The sequence below is a fragment of the Bombina bombina genome, chromosome 12, assembly GCF_027579735.1.
Source record: "Bombina bombina isolate aBomBom1 chromosome 12, aBomBom1.pri, whole genome shotgun sequence".
NCBI lineage: Eukaryota > Metazoa > Chordata > Amphibia > Anura > Bombinatoridae > Bombina > Bombina bombina.
The window spans coordinates 103,660,449-103,677,858 of NC_069510.1; the positions used below are offsets into that span (position 1 = coordinate 103,660,449).

At 42.2% G+C, this 17,410-nt stretch overlaps 1 protein-coding gene across 1 annotated transcript in view; it reads right to left on the reverse strand.

Moving 5' to 3' along the window:
- The window catches only part of PRICKLE3 (prickle planar cell polarity protein 3), an 85,262-nt gene that overhangs the window by 14,566 nt on the left and 53,286 nt on the right, over positions 1 to 17,410 (reverse strand). Inside the window, exon 6 of the mRNA XM_053696209.1 lies at positions 10,920 to 11,123. Within this exon, the coding sequence (XP_053552184.1) occupies positions 10,920 to 11,123 (204 nt within the window). The remainder of the gene's footprint in view (positions 1 to 10,919; positions 11,124 to 17,410) is intronic.

Sequence of the window (17,410 nt, forward strand, 5' to 3'; positions counted from 1 at the left end):
CAGATGAGTACTATAGTCAGGTTGGTAGGGCAGATGAGTACTATAGTCAGGCTGATACAGCAGATGAGTACTATAGTCAGGTTGGTAGGGCAGATGAGTACTATAGTCAGGCTGATACAGCAGATGAGTACTATAGTCAGGCTGATACAGCAGATGGGTACTATAGTCAGGCTGATACAGCAGATGGGTACTATAGTCAGGCTGATACAGCAGATGGGTACTATAGTCAGGCTGATACTGCAGATGGGTACTATAGTCAGGCTGATACAGCAGATGGGTACTATAGTCAGGCTGATACAGCAGATGGGTACTATAGTCAGGCTGATACAGCAGATGGGTACTATAGTCAGGCTGATACAGCAGATGGGTACTATAGTCAGGCTGGTAGGGCAGATGGGTACTATAGTCAGGCTGATACAGCAGATGGGTACTATAGTCAGGCTGGTAGGGCAGATGGGTACTATAGTCAGGCTGATACAGCAGATGGGTACTATAGTCAGGCTGGTAGGGCAGATGAGTACTATAGTCAGGCTGATACAGCAGATGGGTACTATAGTCAGGCTGGTAGGGCAGATGGGTACTATAGTCAGGCTGGTAGGGCAGATGGGTACTATAGTCAGGCTGATACAGCAGATGGGTACTATAGTCAGGCTGGTAGGGCAGATGGGTACTATAGTCAGGCTGGTAGGGCAGATGGGTACTATAGTCAGGCTGATACGGCAGATGGGTACTATAGTCAGGCTGGTAGGGCAGATGGGTACTATAGTCAGGCTGGTAGGGCAGATGGGTACTATAGTCAGGCTGATACAGCAGATGAGTACTATAGTCAGGCTGGTAGGGCAGATGAGTACTATAGTCAGGCTGGTAGGGCAGATGAGTACTATAGTCAGGCTGGTAGGGCAGATGAGTACTATAGTCAGGCTGGTAGGGCAGATGAGTACTATAGTCAGGTTGGTAGGGCAGATGAGTACTATAGTCAGGTTGGTAGGGCAGATGAGTACTATAGTCAGGCTGGTAGGGCAGATGAGTACTATAGTCAGGCTGGTAGGGCAGATGAGTACTATAGTCAGGCTGGTAGGGCAGATGAGTACTATAGTCAGGCTGATACAGCAGATGGGTACTATAGTCAGGCTGGTAGGGCAGATGGGTACTATAGTCAGGCTGGTAGGGCAGATGGGTACTATAGTCAGGCTGATACAGCAGATGGGTACTATAGTCAGGCTGGTAGGGCAGATGGGTACTATAGTCAGGCTGGTAGGGCAGATGAGTACTATAGTCAGGCTGGTAGGGCAGATGGGTACTATAGTCAGGCTGGTAGGGCAGATGAGTACTATAGTCAGGCTGGTAGGGCAGATGAGTACTATAGTCAGGCTGGTAGGGCAGATGAGTACTATAGTCAGGCTGGTAGGGCAGATGGGTACTATAGTCAGGCTGGTAGGGCAGATGAGTACTATAGTCAGGCTGGTAGGGCAGATGAGTACTATAGTCAGGCTGGTAGGGCAGATGAGTACTTAAGTCAGGCTGGTAGGGCAGATGAGTACTATAGTCAGGCTGGTAGGGCAGATGGGTACTATAGTCAGGCTGGTAGGGCAGATGAGTACTATAGTCAGGCTGGTAGGGCAGATGAGTACTATAGTCAGGCTGGTAGGGCAGATGGGTACTATAGTCAGGCTGGTAGGGCAGATGAGTACTATAGTCAGGCTGGTAGGGCAGATGAGTACTATAGTCAGGCTGGTAGGGCAGATGAGTACTATAGTCAGGCTGGTAGGGCAGATGGGTACTATAGTCAGGCTGGTAGGGCAGATGGGTACTATAGTCAGGCTGGTAGGGCAGATGGGTACTATAGTCAGGCTGATACAGCAGATGGGTACTATAGTCAGGCTGATACAGCAGATGAGTACTATAGTCAGGCTGGTAGGGCAGATGAGTACTATAGTCAGGCTGGTAGGGCAGATGAGTACTATAGTCAGGCTGATACAGCAGATGGGTACTATAGTCAGGCTGATACAGCAGATGAGTACTATAGTCAGGCTGATACAGCAGATGAGTACTATAGTCAGGCTGGTAGGGCAGATGAGTACTATAGTCAGGCTGGTAGGGCAGATGAGTACTATAGTCAGGCTGGTAGGGCAGATGAGTACTATAGTCAGGCTGGTAGGGCAGATGAGTACTATAGTCAGGCTGATACAGCAGATGGGTACTATAGTCAGGTTGGTAGGGCAGATGGGTACTATAGTCAGGCTGGTAGGGCAGATGGGTACTATAGTCAGGCTGGTAGGGCAGATGGGTACTATAGTCAGGCTGATACAGCAGATGGGTACTATAGTCAGGCTGGTAGGGCAGATGGGTACTATAGTCAGGCTGGTAGGGCAGATGGGTACTATAGTCAGGCTGGTAGGGCAGATGGGTACTATAGTCAGGCTGGTAGGGCAGATGGGTACTATAGTCAGGCTGGTAGGGCAGATGGGTACTATAGTCAGGCTGGTAGGGCAGATGGGTACTATAGTCAGGCTGGTAGGGCAGATGAGTACTATAGTCAGGCTGGTAGGGCAGATGGGTACTATAGTCAGGCTGGTAGGGCAGATGGGTACTATAGTCAGGCTGATACAGCAGATGGGTACTATAGTCAGGCTGGTAGGGCAGATGAGTACTATAGTCAGGCTGGTAGGGCAGATGAGTACTATAGTCAGGCTGGTAGGGCAGATGAGTACTATAGTCAGGCTGGTAGGGCAGATGGGTACTATAGTCAGGCTGGTAGGGCAGATGGGTACTATAGTCAGGCTGGTAGGGCAGATGGGTACTATAGTCAGGCTGGTAGGGCAGATGGGTACTATAGTCAGGCTGGTAGGGCAGATGAGTACTATAGTCAGGCTGGTAGGGCAGATGAGTACTATAGTCAGGCTGATACAGCAGATGGGTACTATAGTCAGGCTGGTAGGGCAGATGGGTACTATAGTCAGGCTGATACAGCAGATGGGTACTATAGTCAGGCTGGTAGGGCAGATGGGTACTATAGTCAGGCTGGTAGGGCAGATGGGTACTATAGTCAGGCTGGTAGGGCAGATGGGTACTATAGTCAGGCTGATACAGCAGATGAGTACTATAGTCAGGCTGGTAGGGCAGATGAGTACTATAGTCAGGCTGGTAGGGCAGATGGGTACTATAGTCAGGCTGATACAGCAGATGGGTACTATAGTCAGGCTGGTAGGGCAGATGGGTACTATAGTCAGGCTGATACAGCAGATGAGTACTATAGTCAGGCTGATACAGCAGATGGGTACTATAGTCAGGCTGGTAGGGCAGATGGGTACTATAGTCAGGCTGATACAGCAGATGGGTACTATAGTCAGGCTGGTAGGGCAGATGGGTACTATAGTCAGGCTGGTAGGGCAGATGAGTACTATAGTCAGGTTGGTAGGGCAGATGAGTACTATAGTCAGGCTGATACAGCAGATGGGTACTATAGTCAGGCTGATACAGCAGATGAGTACTATAGTCAGGCTGATACAGCAGATGAGTACTATAGTCAGGCTGGTAGGGCAGATGAGTACTATAGTCAGGCTGGTAGGGCAGATGGGTACTATAGTCAGGCTGATACAGCAGATGAGTACTATAGTCAGGCTGATACAGCAGATGAGTACTATAGTCAGGCTGGTAGGGCAGATGAGTACTATAGTCAGGCTGATACAGCAGATGAGTACTATAGTCAGGCTGATACAGCAGATGGGTACTATAGTCAGGCTGGTAGGGCAGATGGGTACTATAGTCAGGCTGATACAGCAGATGAGTACTATAGTCAGGCTGATACAGCAGATGGGTACTATAGTCAGGCTGATACAGCAGATGAGTACTATAGTCAGGCTGGTAGGGCAGATGGGTACTATAGTCAGGCTGGTAGGGCAGATGGGTACTATAGTCAGGCTGGTAGGGCAGATGAGTACTATAGTCAGGCTGGTAGGGCAGATGGGTACTATAGTCAGGCTGATACAGCAGATGAGTACTATAGTCAGGCTGGTAGGGCAGATGGGTACTATAGTCAGGCTGGTAGGGCAGATGAGTACTATAGTCAGGCTGGTAGGGCAGATGGGTACTATAGTCAGGCTGGTAGGGCAGATGAGTACTATAGTCAGGCTGGTAGGGCAGATGGGTACTATAGTCAGGCTGGTAGGGCAGATGGGTACTATAGTCAGGCTGGTAGGGCAGATGAGTACTATAGTCAGGCTGGTAGGGCAGATGAGTACTATAGTCAGGCTGGTAGGGCAGATGGGTACTATAGTCAGGCTGGTAGGGCAGATGGGTACTATAGTCAGGCTGGTAGGGCAGATGGGTACTATAGTCAGGCTGGTAGGGCAGATGAGTACTATAGTCAGGCTGGTAGGGCAGATGGGTACTATAGTCAGGCTGGTAGGGCAGATGAGTACTATAGTCAGGCTGGTAGGGCAGATGGGTACTATAGTCAGGCTGGTAGGGCAGATGAGTACTATAGTCAGGCTGGTAGGGCAGATGGGTACTATAGTCAGGCTGGTAGGGCAGATGGGTACTATAGTCAGGCTGGTAGGGCAGATGGGTACTATAGTCAGGCTGATACAGCAGATGAGTACTATAGTCAGGCTGGTAGGGCAGATGAGTACTATAGTCAGGCTGATACAGCAGATGAGTACTATAGTCAGGCTGGTAGGGCAGATGGGTACTATAGTCAGGCTGGTAGGGCAGATGAGTACTATAGTCAAGGTAAAAGTGGGGGGTAGAGATAATGCAATGTTTATTGGTGAGCTACGGTGCTTATACTATTTTGTCACTTATCACCTAAGCACATCTAGTTAGGATGAAGGCAAAAAAAATGTAAAACTCCAATAAAGTTGCAGACAGAAGAAACAACTGAAAAAGTATGCCCAATCCTAATTTTATAATCAAAAAAGTAATTTCTAAAGTGAAAATGATATTAAATGTAAAGTCATTCTTATATCCCAGTCATATGAATCATTACTTTATTAATAGTTAGGCATAAAGAATAACAGACATACAAGCCACATCATACTAGTTAGAAACACTTAAACCATAGCTCATATAATTACGATGTGCACAAATATTAACCCAATGTGGTTTGCTCTATAAATGAGAAATGAAGGCTACTGCATGCAAATACAAAATAGTAGGCTAAGCTCTTTCAATCCGAGAGCTATTATTAACCATTAACATGAATGCAGTAATGCAGAGTCAGTAAATAGTCAATAGAGCTTATCCTATTAAAGCATAGGTTAAATTATTTCTTATGGTATAGGCACAAACATTATAGATTGTGCTATGGTAAGCACATTAAAAGGGGAGACAAACTATAGTCAGGCTGGTAGGGCAGATGGGGGCAGACGGGTACTATAGCCAGGCTGGTAAGTTAGATGGTTACTACAGTCAGACTGGTACTATATGCAGTGTGGTCTGGCAGATGGATACTGTAGGCAGGCTAGTATGGCATATAAATACTATATGCAGTCTGGGCTGACGGATACTGTAGGCAGGCTAGTACGGCATGTAAGGGCTAAATGCAGTCTGGTCTGGCAGATGGTTACTATAGGCTGGTAGAGAAGACGGGTACTATAGTCAGGCTGCTAGGACAGAAGGGTACGATAGTCAGGCCGGTAGGGCAGTCTGGTACTATAGTCAGGTTGGTAGGGCAGACGGGTACTATAGTCAGTCTGAACCGGCAGATGGGTACTATAGTCAGGCTGGTAGAGCAGACAAGTACTATAATAAGGTTGATAGGGCAGTTGGGTACTATAGTCAGGCGTGTAGGGTAGACGGTACTTTAGTCAAGCTGGTAGGGCAGACGAGTACTATAGTCAGGCAGGTACAGCAGATAAATACTATAGTCAGGCTGGTAGAGCAGATAAATACTATAGTCAGGATGGTAGGGCAGACTGGTACTATAGGTAGGATGCTATAAGCTAAGTAAGGACAATATGCAAGTTCCATCTGGCACAATTGGGAGGTACACACTAGGCATGATCGGAAGGTACACACTAGGCATGATCAAGGGGGGAGAGGAAGACACAAACAGGGCAGCATAAGAGGAAAACAAAGTGTTGAGGAGACTCTTGCATGTGGCAGGGGAGAGTGGAGATGCTGGGCAACTATTATGGTATCAGAACACTACCAGATAGGTTAGCATTCCTATATGAGGAGCACAAGCCTATCTACCTGCTCACCATCACCACTGTAATATATAACACTGGTGTCTATGGTGTACTGCAGGGCACAAGGGAGTAATAGTATACAGTTAATAAAATGAAAGCACTTTGTGTATACAGGTGACCTGCCCGCTTGCCGCTTGTTCATACAGTAGAAATTCTTCAGAGTGCACATCCGGAGAGCAGAGCACAGCCCCAGATGCAGCAGTGGTTTAGGGCTTTCAAATGAAGCATTAAATACATATCCAGACATGGAAGTAATTCATATGTATCTTATAGGCCAACATTTATGTCCTTTAAATCACACTCCTCCCAAGTGAAGCACAGCCTAGCTTGATCAATGCCATGAGACAAAATTTTCCGACAACAACGCCTTTAAAGTATAATAATGGCTACACATGCGGAAATCGAAAATGTCAGACTTGCGCTCTTTTAACCTTACATCACATGCCTTTCGCCGCCACAGCTTACCAGAAACATTCGCAACATGACTAACATGCAACAGTGAGTGCTTCCTTTAATAGTGGTTTAATGGAGTCCATGTGTGGGTGTTGCAACTAAATACGGCGACTTATTTTTTTATTAAAATACGTTTTTAAAATGATTTGCTGATATTTATACATTGGTATTTATATTTGTATTGATTTCACAACTGTCTTGTTTTCCTGGTCTGAGCATGTGCAGATGGTTTGTCCCATACGTATTAAAAATTGATACGTGGGTGATGATTTATCAAGTGCCTTTGGCTGTTGATCTCTTGTGGTCGATAACTTAAAGTGTAGATAGATAAGAAAAGACAGCGCCTCATAGTGCAGGTAACTCCCATACGTGAAAATGGCGCAGTGGCTACAGACAAGTGAAAATATACTCACAAGTATATTGGCACTCTTATTAAAAGAAGTGCGAATATGCAGGCTGACGTTCTCAGCAGTCAGTACGCTGAAGTGCGGGTGATGCGGTGTGTCTTGTATGTAGCTGTGGATTCTCCTCCGTCGCTGGCCGAAATCCCTCTATGAGCGGGTAATACAAAAGATGCGGCTTTTAGATGACCCAAATAGCTCCGTGAGAACTGTCAACAGTTAGCTGTGTATAAAAAGCAATGGCAAAACCCTCCAGGAGACAGGAATAAAGGTGCAAATAGTCTCTGGGTAAAATAAAGTCGTTGTTTATTAATGAGCTTAAACGCGTTTCTCGGCCGCAAGCTCCTGGCCGTTTCATCAGAATATGATGAATCAATCTGATGAAACGGCCAGGAGCTTGCGGCCAAGAAACGCGTTTAAGCTCATTAATAAACAACGACTGTATTTTACCCAGAGACTATTTGCACCTTTATTCCTGTCTCCTGGAGGGTTTTGCCATTGCTTTTTATACACGGCTCACTGTTGACAGCTCTCACGGAGCTATTTGGGTCATCTAAAAGCCGCATCTTTTGTATTACCCGCTCATAGAGGGATTTCGGCCAGCGACGGAGGAGAATCCACAGCTACATACAAGACATACCGCATCACCCGCACTTCAGCGTACTGACTGCTGAGAACGTCAGCCTGCATATTCGCACTTCTTTTAATAAGAGTGCCAATATACTTGTGAGTATATTTTCACTTGTCTGTAGCCACTGCGCCATTTTCACGTATGGGAGTTACCTGCACTATGAGGCGCTGTCTTTTCTTATCTATCCTGTAGATTTGTTGACCAACCACTCAATATCAAGACTAGCAGCCTCTTCATACCATCTTATCAGAGACGGATCCACACTGTTGGACATTATACATCACATATCACGGTTATATGTTATATATCTTTTGGACTTTGATACACGGATAAGTTTGATCTGAGTATTAGTTTCAGATTCTTTATTTGCTTTTCTATTATGCTTTATTCTTTATGTTCTAAAAAATTTTTATTTAGTAATTGCGCTCTCATATTTATGTTTGTGAAATCTCGATCTCATTATTGATCAGCATATTCTCATATTATTCTTATATTTTTTACAATAGATTTCCATACATATTTTTGTTCTTGTTCAAACACCTGCTTATTTATTTATTGATTTTATTTTAAACAATATATACAATAATTTTATATTGTTGAACACCATAAATAGATCATACTGAACCACTGGTGGGCGCACTAATTGATTTAATCTATTTTCATTCTAGAAATAGACGTCCAACTAGAATCTATTTCAGATTTCAGTATCCATTTATATTTTTATTCAGATTTCCCAGCACCCATTTCACTTTTACTCCTTAGGCGCACTCTACAGGGAGTGCAGAATTATTAGGCAAATGAGTATTTTGACCACATCATCCTCTTTATGCATGTTGTCTTACTCCAAGCTGTATAGGCTTGAAAGCCTACTACCAATTAAGCATATTAGGTGATGTGCATCTCTGTAATGAGAAGGGGTGTGGTCTAATGACATCAACACCCTATATCAGGTGTGCATAATTATTAGGCAACTTCCTTTCCTTTGGCAAAATGGGTCAAAAGAAGGACTTGACAGGCTCAGAAAAGTCAAAATAGTGAGATATCTTGCAGAGGGATGCAGCACTCTTAAAATTGCAAAGCTTCTGAAGCGTGATCATCGAACAATCAAGCGTTTCATTCAAAATAGTCAACAGGGTCGCAAGAAGCGTGTGGAAAAACCAAGGCGCAAAATAACTGCCCATGAACTGAGAAAAGTCAAGCGTGCAACTGCCAAGATGCCACTTGCCACCAGTTTGGCCATATTTCAGAGCTGCAACATCACTGGAGTGCCCAAAAGCACAAGGTGTGCAATACTCAGAGACATGGCCAAGGTAAGAAAGGCTGAAAGACGACCACCACTGAACAAGACACACAAGCTGAAACGTCAAGACTGGGCCAAGAAATATCTCAAGACTGATTTTTCTAAGGTTTTATGGACTGATGAAATGAGAGTGAGTCTTGATGGGCCAGATGGATGGGCCCGTGGCTGGATTGGTAAAGGGCAGAGAGCTCCAGTCCGACTCAGACGCCAGCAAGGTGGAGGTGGAGTACTGGTTTGGGCTGGTATCATCAAAGATCAGCTTGTGGGGCCTTTTCGGGTTGAGGATGGAGTCAAGCTCAACTCCCAGTCCTACTGCCAGTTTCTGGAAGACACCTTCTTCAAGCAGTGGTACAGGAAGAAGTCTGCATCCTTCAAGAAAAACATGATTTTCATGCAGGACAATGCTCCATCACACGCGTCCAAGTACTCCACAGCGTGGCTGGCAAGAAAGGGTATAAAAGAAGAAAATCTAATGACATGGCCTCCTTGTTCACCTGATCTGAACCCCATTGAGAACCTGTGATCCATCATCAAATGTGAGATTTACAAGGAGGGAAAACAGTACACCTCTCTGAACAGTGTCTGGGAGGCTGTGGTTGCTGCTGCACGCAATGTTGATGGTGAACAGATCAAAACACTGACAGAATCCATGGATGGCAGGCTTTTGAGTGTCCTTGCAAAGAAAGGTGGCTATATTGGTCACTGATTTGTTTTTGTTTTGTTTTTGAATGTCAGAAATGTATATTTGTGGATGTTGAGATGTTATATTGGTTTCACTGGTAAAAATAAATAATTGAAATGGGTATATATTTGTTTTTTGTTAAGTTGCCTAATAATTATGCACAGTAATAGTCACCTGCACACACAGATATCCCCCTAAAATAGCTATAACTAAAAACAAACTAAAAACTACTTCCAAAACTATTCAGATTTGATATTAATGAGTTTTTTGGGTTCATTGAGAACATGGTTGTTGTTCAATAATAAAATTAATCCTCAAAAATACAACTTGCCTAATAATTCTGCACTCCCTGTATTGCTATACCTTCAGTATAGTTGTCTATCACTTATGATAACTTAAAGTGATTGTAAACTTGAGCATAGTCGCTCAAGTCATAGGAAAGAATTTAAAAAATGAATGAGACTTTCATTCATGAAATGTGATATTTTCCACCTTGTAATGCCAGAACAGTTAGCACCGTTTCTCCGTCCGCCATATTGACTCATCTGCAATCCATAAATTATTGTTCCACCCTCCCCCCCTGGGGTGTTCAGCCCCTTTGCACAAATGTGTAGCACGGGGGAAACAATGATTAGTGGATTGCAGTTGAGTCATCTGTCAATCAATTGACAAATATGGCGGGCGGAGGAACGGTGCTTAGCGTTCTGGCATTACAAGGTGAAAATATCAGAAGATAAGTATATCCTACACATTTCAAGTCTCATTGATTTTTTAAATTCTTTCCTATGACTTTAGCGACTTTAAGTAAATTTTGATTACCAATATGGATGTTGTCCATGCATCCTACGGGTGAATTGGCAGATATTCGTTTTGGATCTGATATGATCATCTTCTAAAATTGTCGAACTGATTACCAAAGGAGGTAGTGAATGCCAATATATTAGATACATTTAAAATGGTTTGGATACATTTCTGGCTAGAAACAGAATTCATGGATATGATTGCTTGTGTTAAATGGGTCACCTTTTAATGGGATTAATTTAAGCTCAACTGGAGCTTTTTTGTAAGTATATTAGATTTGTATAGGTTGAACTTGATGGACTTGTGTCTTTTTTTCAACATCATTTACTATGTTAATACAGAAATTGTGGTATAATTTAGATTGTGATCACTTGGATAATAAAAAAAAAGCACAATCTGAAAGATTTGAATCAACCCCTTATCCCTCTGTACTGTAGATAATAGTACAAATCATCTTCACCTCATCACATGCCAGGCATCGAGGGCGCTTGAGCTCAGCATGGTGTCGCCCACAGTACACCTGCCCTTCCTGGTAGAAATAGATTAGGTCACAGAGTAGCTCAGAGCAGCGGGCACAGTTGAAACATTGTGGGTGCCAGCAAGAGCCATGTCCTGCCCGGGAGGCGAACACTGCCACATCACCTTTATTTATCTGAAGCCCACACTGCAAGAGAGAAGGTGTAAGGTTAATGGTCACGTCTTGACATCCGCAGTCTGCGCTGCCCATTTATATTAAAAGCAAAACCTGGATCCCATCTAAATACAACTAATCAGCATATATAGAATAACACAGCACATCAAGGTAAAAACAAGTCTAGTGATGCACAATGCATTCTTGAATATTCAAAGGGTGTTTATTTTAAATTGTACATTTAATTGAGCACCCCATAATTTATCTAGTTTTAAGCGTGGCACAAACAGATCACGGTGCAGAGGCGCCCCCCTCCCTTTAGTATAAAATCCTGTCCAGCCAATCAGAACCTCAACATTGGTACTTTATTTATTATGTTTAACAGAATGGAGCACCCAGGTGCACAATGTGAGATTAGAGAGAGCAGAAACAATGATTCATTATTACAAATGTATGCTTGTGCTGCATAATATATAACCTGCAGGCTTCATTAGAAACAATACCTTCTTTATTATAGCTTTGCCTGTTAAAGGGACACTCGAGTCAAAATACACTTTTATCATTTAGAAAGAGCAGCAGTTTTAAGACACTTTCCAATTTACTTCCAATATCAAATTTTGCACAGTCTGTTTATATTCACACTTTCTGGGGAACAAGATCCTACTGAGCGTGTGCAGAAGCACACAGGGTATACGTATACTAGTCTGTGATTGGCTGATGTCTGTCACATGATATAGGGGGCTGGAAAATGGAATAAAATATAAAAATTTGTCTACTGCTTATTTGAAATTCAGAGTAGGTGTTAAATCATTGTCTTTTTACTATGTACTTGTTTATTATGCAATTGAATTGCATTGAGTGGTCCTTTAATTGATTGTGTGCATGCATGCTTGTGTGAGAATGTAAGTGAATATGCCTGTGCACAAATGTATGTGAATATGTATTTGTGTGTGTGTGTGCATGCATGTGAATGTGTGAACATCTGTGCATGTGTGTATGTATATCTGTTATGTGTATCAAAATGTATATATATATATATATATATATATGTGTGTGTGTATTTGTAAGCATGTGTATGTTTGTGTGCATATGGATAAATATGTGTGTGTGTGTGTGTATATATATATATATATATATATATATATATATATATATATATATATATATATATATATATATATTTATTTCATGTAATTAGCAAGAGTCCATGAGCTAGTGACGTATGGGATATACATTCCTACCAGGAGGGGCAAAGTTTCCCAAACCTCAAAATGCCTATAAATACACCCCTCACCACACCCACAATTCAGTTTTACAAACTTTGCCTCCGATGGAGGTGGTGAAGTAAGTTTGTGCTAGATTCTACGTTGATATGCGCTCCGCAGCAAGTTGGAGCCCGGTTTTCCTCTCAGCGTGCAGTGAATGTCAGAGGGATGTGAGGAGAGTATTGCCTATTTGAATGCAGTGATCTCCTTCTACGGGGTCTATTTCATAGGTTCTCTGTTATCGGTCGTAGAGATTCATCTCTTACCTCCCTTTTCAGATCGACGATATACTCTTATATATACCATTACCTCTGCTGATTCTCGTTTCAGTACTGGTTTGGCTTTCTACAAACATGTAGATGAGTGTCCTGGGGTAAGTAAATCTTATTTTCTGTGACACTCTAAGCTATGGTTGGGCACTTTTATATAAAGTTCTAAATATATGTATTCAAACATTTATTTGCCTTGACTCAGAATGTTCAACATTCCTTATTTTCAGACAGTCAGTTTCATATTTGGGATAATGCATTTGAATTAATCATTTTTTCTTACCTTCAAAAATTTGACTCTTTTCCCTGTGGGCTGTTAGGCTCGCGGGGGCTGAAAATGCTTCATTTTATTGCGTCATTCTTGGCGCAGACTTTTTTGGCGCAAAAAATCTTTTCCGTTTCCGGCGTCATACGTGTTGCCGGAAGTTGCGTCATTTTTTGACGTTATTTTGCGCCAAAAGTGTCGGCGTTCCGGATGTGGCGTCATTTTTGGCGCCAAAAGCATTTAGGCGCCAAATAATGTGGGCGTCTTATTTGGCGCTAAAAAATATGGGCGTCGCTTTTGTCTCCACATTATTTAAGTCTCATTTTTCATTGCTTCTGGTTGCTAGAAGCTTGTTCTTTGGCATTTTTTCCCATTTCTGAAACTGTCATTTAAGGAATTTGATCAATTTTGCTTTATATGTTGTTTTTTCTCTTACATATTGCAAGATGTCTCACGTTGCATCTGAGTCAGAAGATACTACAGGAAAATCGCTGTCTAGTGCTGGATCTACCAAAGCTAAGTGTATCTGCTGTAAACTTTTGGTAGCTATTCCTCCGGCTGTTGTTTGTATTAATTGTCATGACAAACTTGTTAATGCAGATAATATTTCCTTTAGTAAAGTACCATTGCCTGTTGCAGTTCCTTCAACATCTAAGGTGCAGAATGTTCCTGATAACATAAGAGATTTTGTTTCTAAATCCATAAAGAAGGCTATGTCTGTTATTTCTCCTTCTAGTAAACGTAAAAAATCTTTTAAAACTTCTCTCCCTACAGATGAATTTTTAAATGAACATCATCATTCTGATTCTGATGACTCTTCTGGTTCAGAGGATTCTGTCTCAGAGATTGATGCTGATAAATCTTCATATTTATTTAAAATGGAATTTATTCGTTCTTTACTTAAAGAAGTACTAATTGCTTTAGAAATAGAGGATTCTGGTCCTCTTGATACTAATTCTAAACGTTTGGATAAGGTATTTAAATCTCCTGTGGTTATTCCAGAAGTTTTTCCTGTTCCTAATGCTATTTCTGCAGTAATTTCCAAAGAATGGGATAAATTGGGTAATTCATTTACTCCTTCTAAACGTTTTAAGCAATTATATCCTGTGCCGTCTGACAGATTAGAATTTTGGGACAAAATCCCTAAAGTTGATGGGGCTATTTCTACCCTTGCTAAACGTACTACTATTCCTACGTCAGATGGTACTTCGTTTAAGGATCCTTTAGATAGGAAAATTGAATCCTTTCTAAGAAAAGCTTATCTGTGTTCAGGTAATCTTCTTAGACCTGCTATATCTTTGGCTGATGTTGCTGCAGCTTCAACTTTTTGGTTGGAAACTTTAGCGCAACAAGTAACAGATCATGATTCTCATGATATTATTATTCTTCTTCAGCATGCTAATAATTTTATCTGTGATGCCATTTTTGATATTATCAGAGTTGATGTCAGGTTTATGTCTCTAGCTATTTTAGCTAGAAGAGCTTTATGGCTTAAGACTTGGAATGCTGATATGGCTTCTAAATCAACTCTACTTTCCATTTCTTTCCAGGGTAACAAATTATTTGGTTCTCAGTTGGATTCTATTATCTCAACTGTTACTGGTGGGAAAGGAACTTTTTTACCACAGGATAAAAAATCTAAAGGTAAAAACAGGGCTAATAATCGTTTTCGTTCCTTTCGTTTCAACAAAGAACAAAAGCCTAATCCTTCATCCTCAGGAGCAGTTTCAGTTTGGAAACCATCTCCAGTCTGGAATAAATCCAAGCCTGCTAGAAAGGCAAAGCCTGCTTCTAAGTCCTCATGAAGGTGCGGCCCTCATTCCAGCTCAGCTGGTAGGGGGCAGGTTACGTTTTTTCAAAGAAATTTGGATCAATTCTGTTCACAATCTTTGGATTCAGAACATTGTTTCAGAAGGGTACAGAATTGGTTTCAAGATGAGACCTCCTGCAAAGAGATTTTTTCTTTCCCGTGTCCCAGTAAATCCAGTGAAAGCTCAAGCATTTCTGAATTGTGTTTCAGATCTAGAGTTGGCTGGAGTAATTATGCCAGTTCCAGTTCCGGAACAGGGGATGGGGTTTTATTCAAATCTCTTCATTGTACCAAAGAAGGAGAATTCCTTCAGACCAGTTCTGGATCTAAAAATATTGAATCGTTATGTAAGGATACCAACGTTCAAGATGGTCACTGTAAGGACTATCTTGCCTTTTGTTCAGCAAGGGCATTATATGTCCACAATAGATTTACAGGATGCATATCTGCATATTCCGATTCATCCAGATCATTATCAGTTCCTGAGATTCTCTTTTCTGGACAAGCATTACCAGTTTGTGGCTCTGCCGTTTGGCCTAGCTACAGCTCCAAGAATTTTTACAAAGGTTCTCGGTGCCCTTCTGTCTGTAATCAGAGAACAGGGTATTGTGGTATTTCCTTATTTGGACGATATCTTGGTACTTGCTCAGTCTTTACATTTAGCAGAATCTCATACGAATCGACTTGTGTTGTTTCTTCAAGATCATGGTTGGAGGATCAATTTACCAAAAAGTTCATTGATTCCTCAGACAAGGGTAACCTTTCTGGGTTTCCAGATAGATTCAGTGTCCATGACTCTGTCTTTAACAGACAAGAGACGTCTAAAATTGATTTCAGCTTGTCGAAACCTTCAGTCACAATCATTCCCTTCGGTAGCCTTATGCATGGAAATTCTAGGTCTTATGACTGCTGCATCGGACGCGATCCCCTTTGCTTGTTTTCACATGCGACCTCTTCAGCTCTGTATGCTGAATCAATGGTGCAAGGATTACACAAAGATATCTCAATTAATATCTTTAAAACCGATTGTTCGACACTCTCTAACGTGGTGGACAGATCACCATTGTTTAATTCAGGGGGCTTCTTTTGTGCTTCCGACCTGGACTGTAATTTCAACAGATGCAAGTCTCACAGGTTGGGGAGCTGTGTGGGGATCTCTGACGGCACAAGGAGTTTGGGAATCTCAGGAGGTGAGATTACCGATCAATATTTTGGAACTCCGTGCAATTTTCAGAGCTCTTCAGTTTTGGCCTCTTCTGAAGAGAGAATCGTTCATTTGTTTTCAGACAGACAATGTCACAACTGTGGCATACATCAATCATCAAGGAGGGACTCACAGTCCTCTGGCTATGAAAGAAGTATCTCGAATTTTGGTTTGGGCGGAATCCAGCTCCTGTCTAATTTCTGCGGTTCATATCCCAGGTGTAGACAATTGGGAAGCGGATTATCTCAGTCGCCAAACGTTGCATCCGGGCGAATGGTCTCTTCACCCAGAGGTATTTCTTCAGATTGTTCAAATGTGGGAACTTCCAGAAATAGATCTGATGGCATCTCATCTAAACAAGAAACTTCCCAGATATCTGTCCAGATCCCGGGATCCTCAGGCGGAGGCAGTGGATGCATTATCACTTCCTTGGAAGTATCATCCTGCCTATATCTTTCCGCCTCTAGTTCTTCTTCCAAGAGTAATCTCCAAGATTCTGAGGGAATGCTCGTTTGTTCTGCTGGTAGCTCCGGCATGGCCTCACTGGTTTTGGTATGCGGATCTTGTCCGGATGGCCTCTTGCCAACCGTGGACTCTTCCGTTAAGTCCAGACCTTCTGTCACAAGGTCCTTTTTTCCATCAGGATCTGAAATCCTTAAATTTAAAGGTATGGAGATTGAACGCTTGATTCTTGGTCAAAGAGGTTTCTCTGACTCTGTGATTAATACTATGTTACAGGCTCGTAAATCTGTATCTAGAGAGATATATTATAGAGTCTGGAAGACTTATATTTCTTGGTGTCTTTCTCATCATTTTTCTTGGCATTCTTTTAGAATACCGAGAATTTTACAGTTTCTTCAGGATGGTTTAGATAAGGGTTTGTCTGCAAGTTCCTTGAAGGGACAAATCTCTGCTCTTTCTGTTCTTTTTCACAGAAAGATTGCTATTCTTCCTGATATTCATTGTTTTGTACAAGCTTTGGTTCGTATAAAACCTGTCATTAAGTCAATTTCTCCTCCTTGGAGTTTGAATTTGGTTCTGGGAGCTCTTCAAGCTCCTCCCTTTGAACCTATGCATTCATTGGACATTAAATTACTTTCTTGGAAAGTTTTGTTCCTTTTGGCCATCTCTTCTGCCAGAAGAGTTTCTGAATTATCTGCTCTTTCTTGTGAGTCTCCTTTTCTGATTTTTCATCAGGATAAGGCGGTGTTGCGAACTTCTTTTGAATTTTTACCTAAAGTTGTGAATTCCAACAACATTAGTAGAGAAATTGTGGTTCCTTCATTATGTCCTAATCCTAAGAATTCTAAGGAGAAATCATTGCATTCTTTGGATGTTGTTAGAGCTTTGAAATATTATGTTGAAGCTACTAAGTCTTTCCGAAAGACTTCTAGTCTATTTGTTATCTTTTCCGGTTCTAGAAAAGGCCAGAAAGCTTCTGCCATTTCTTTGGCATCTTGGTTGAAATCTTTAATTCATCTTGCCTATGTTGAGTCGGGTAAAACTC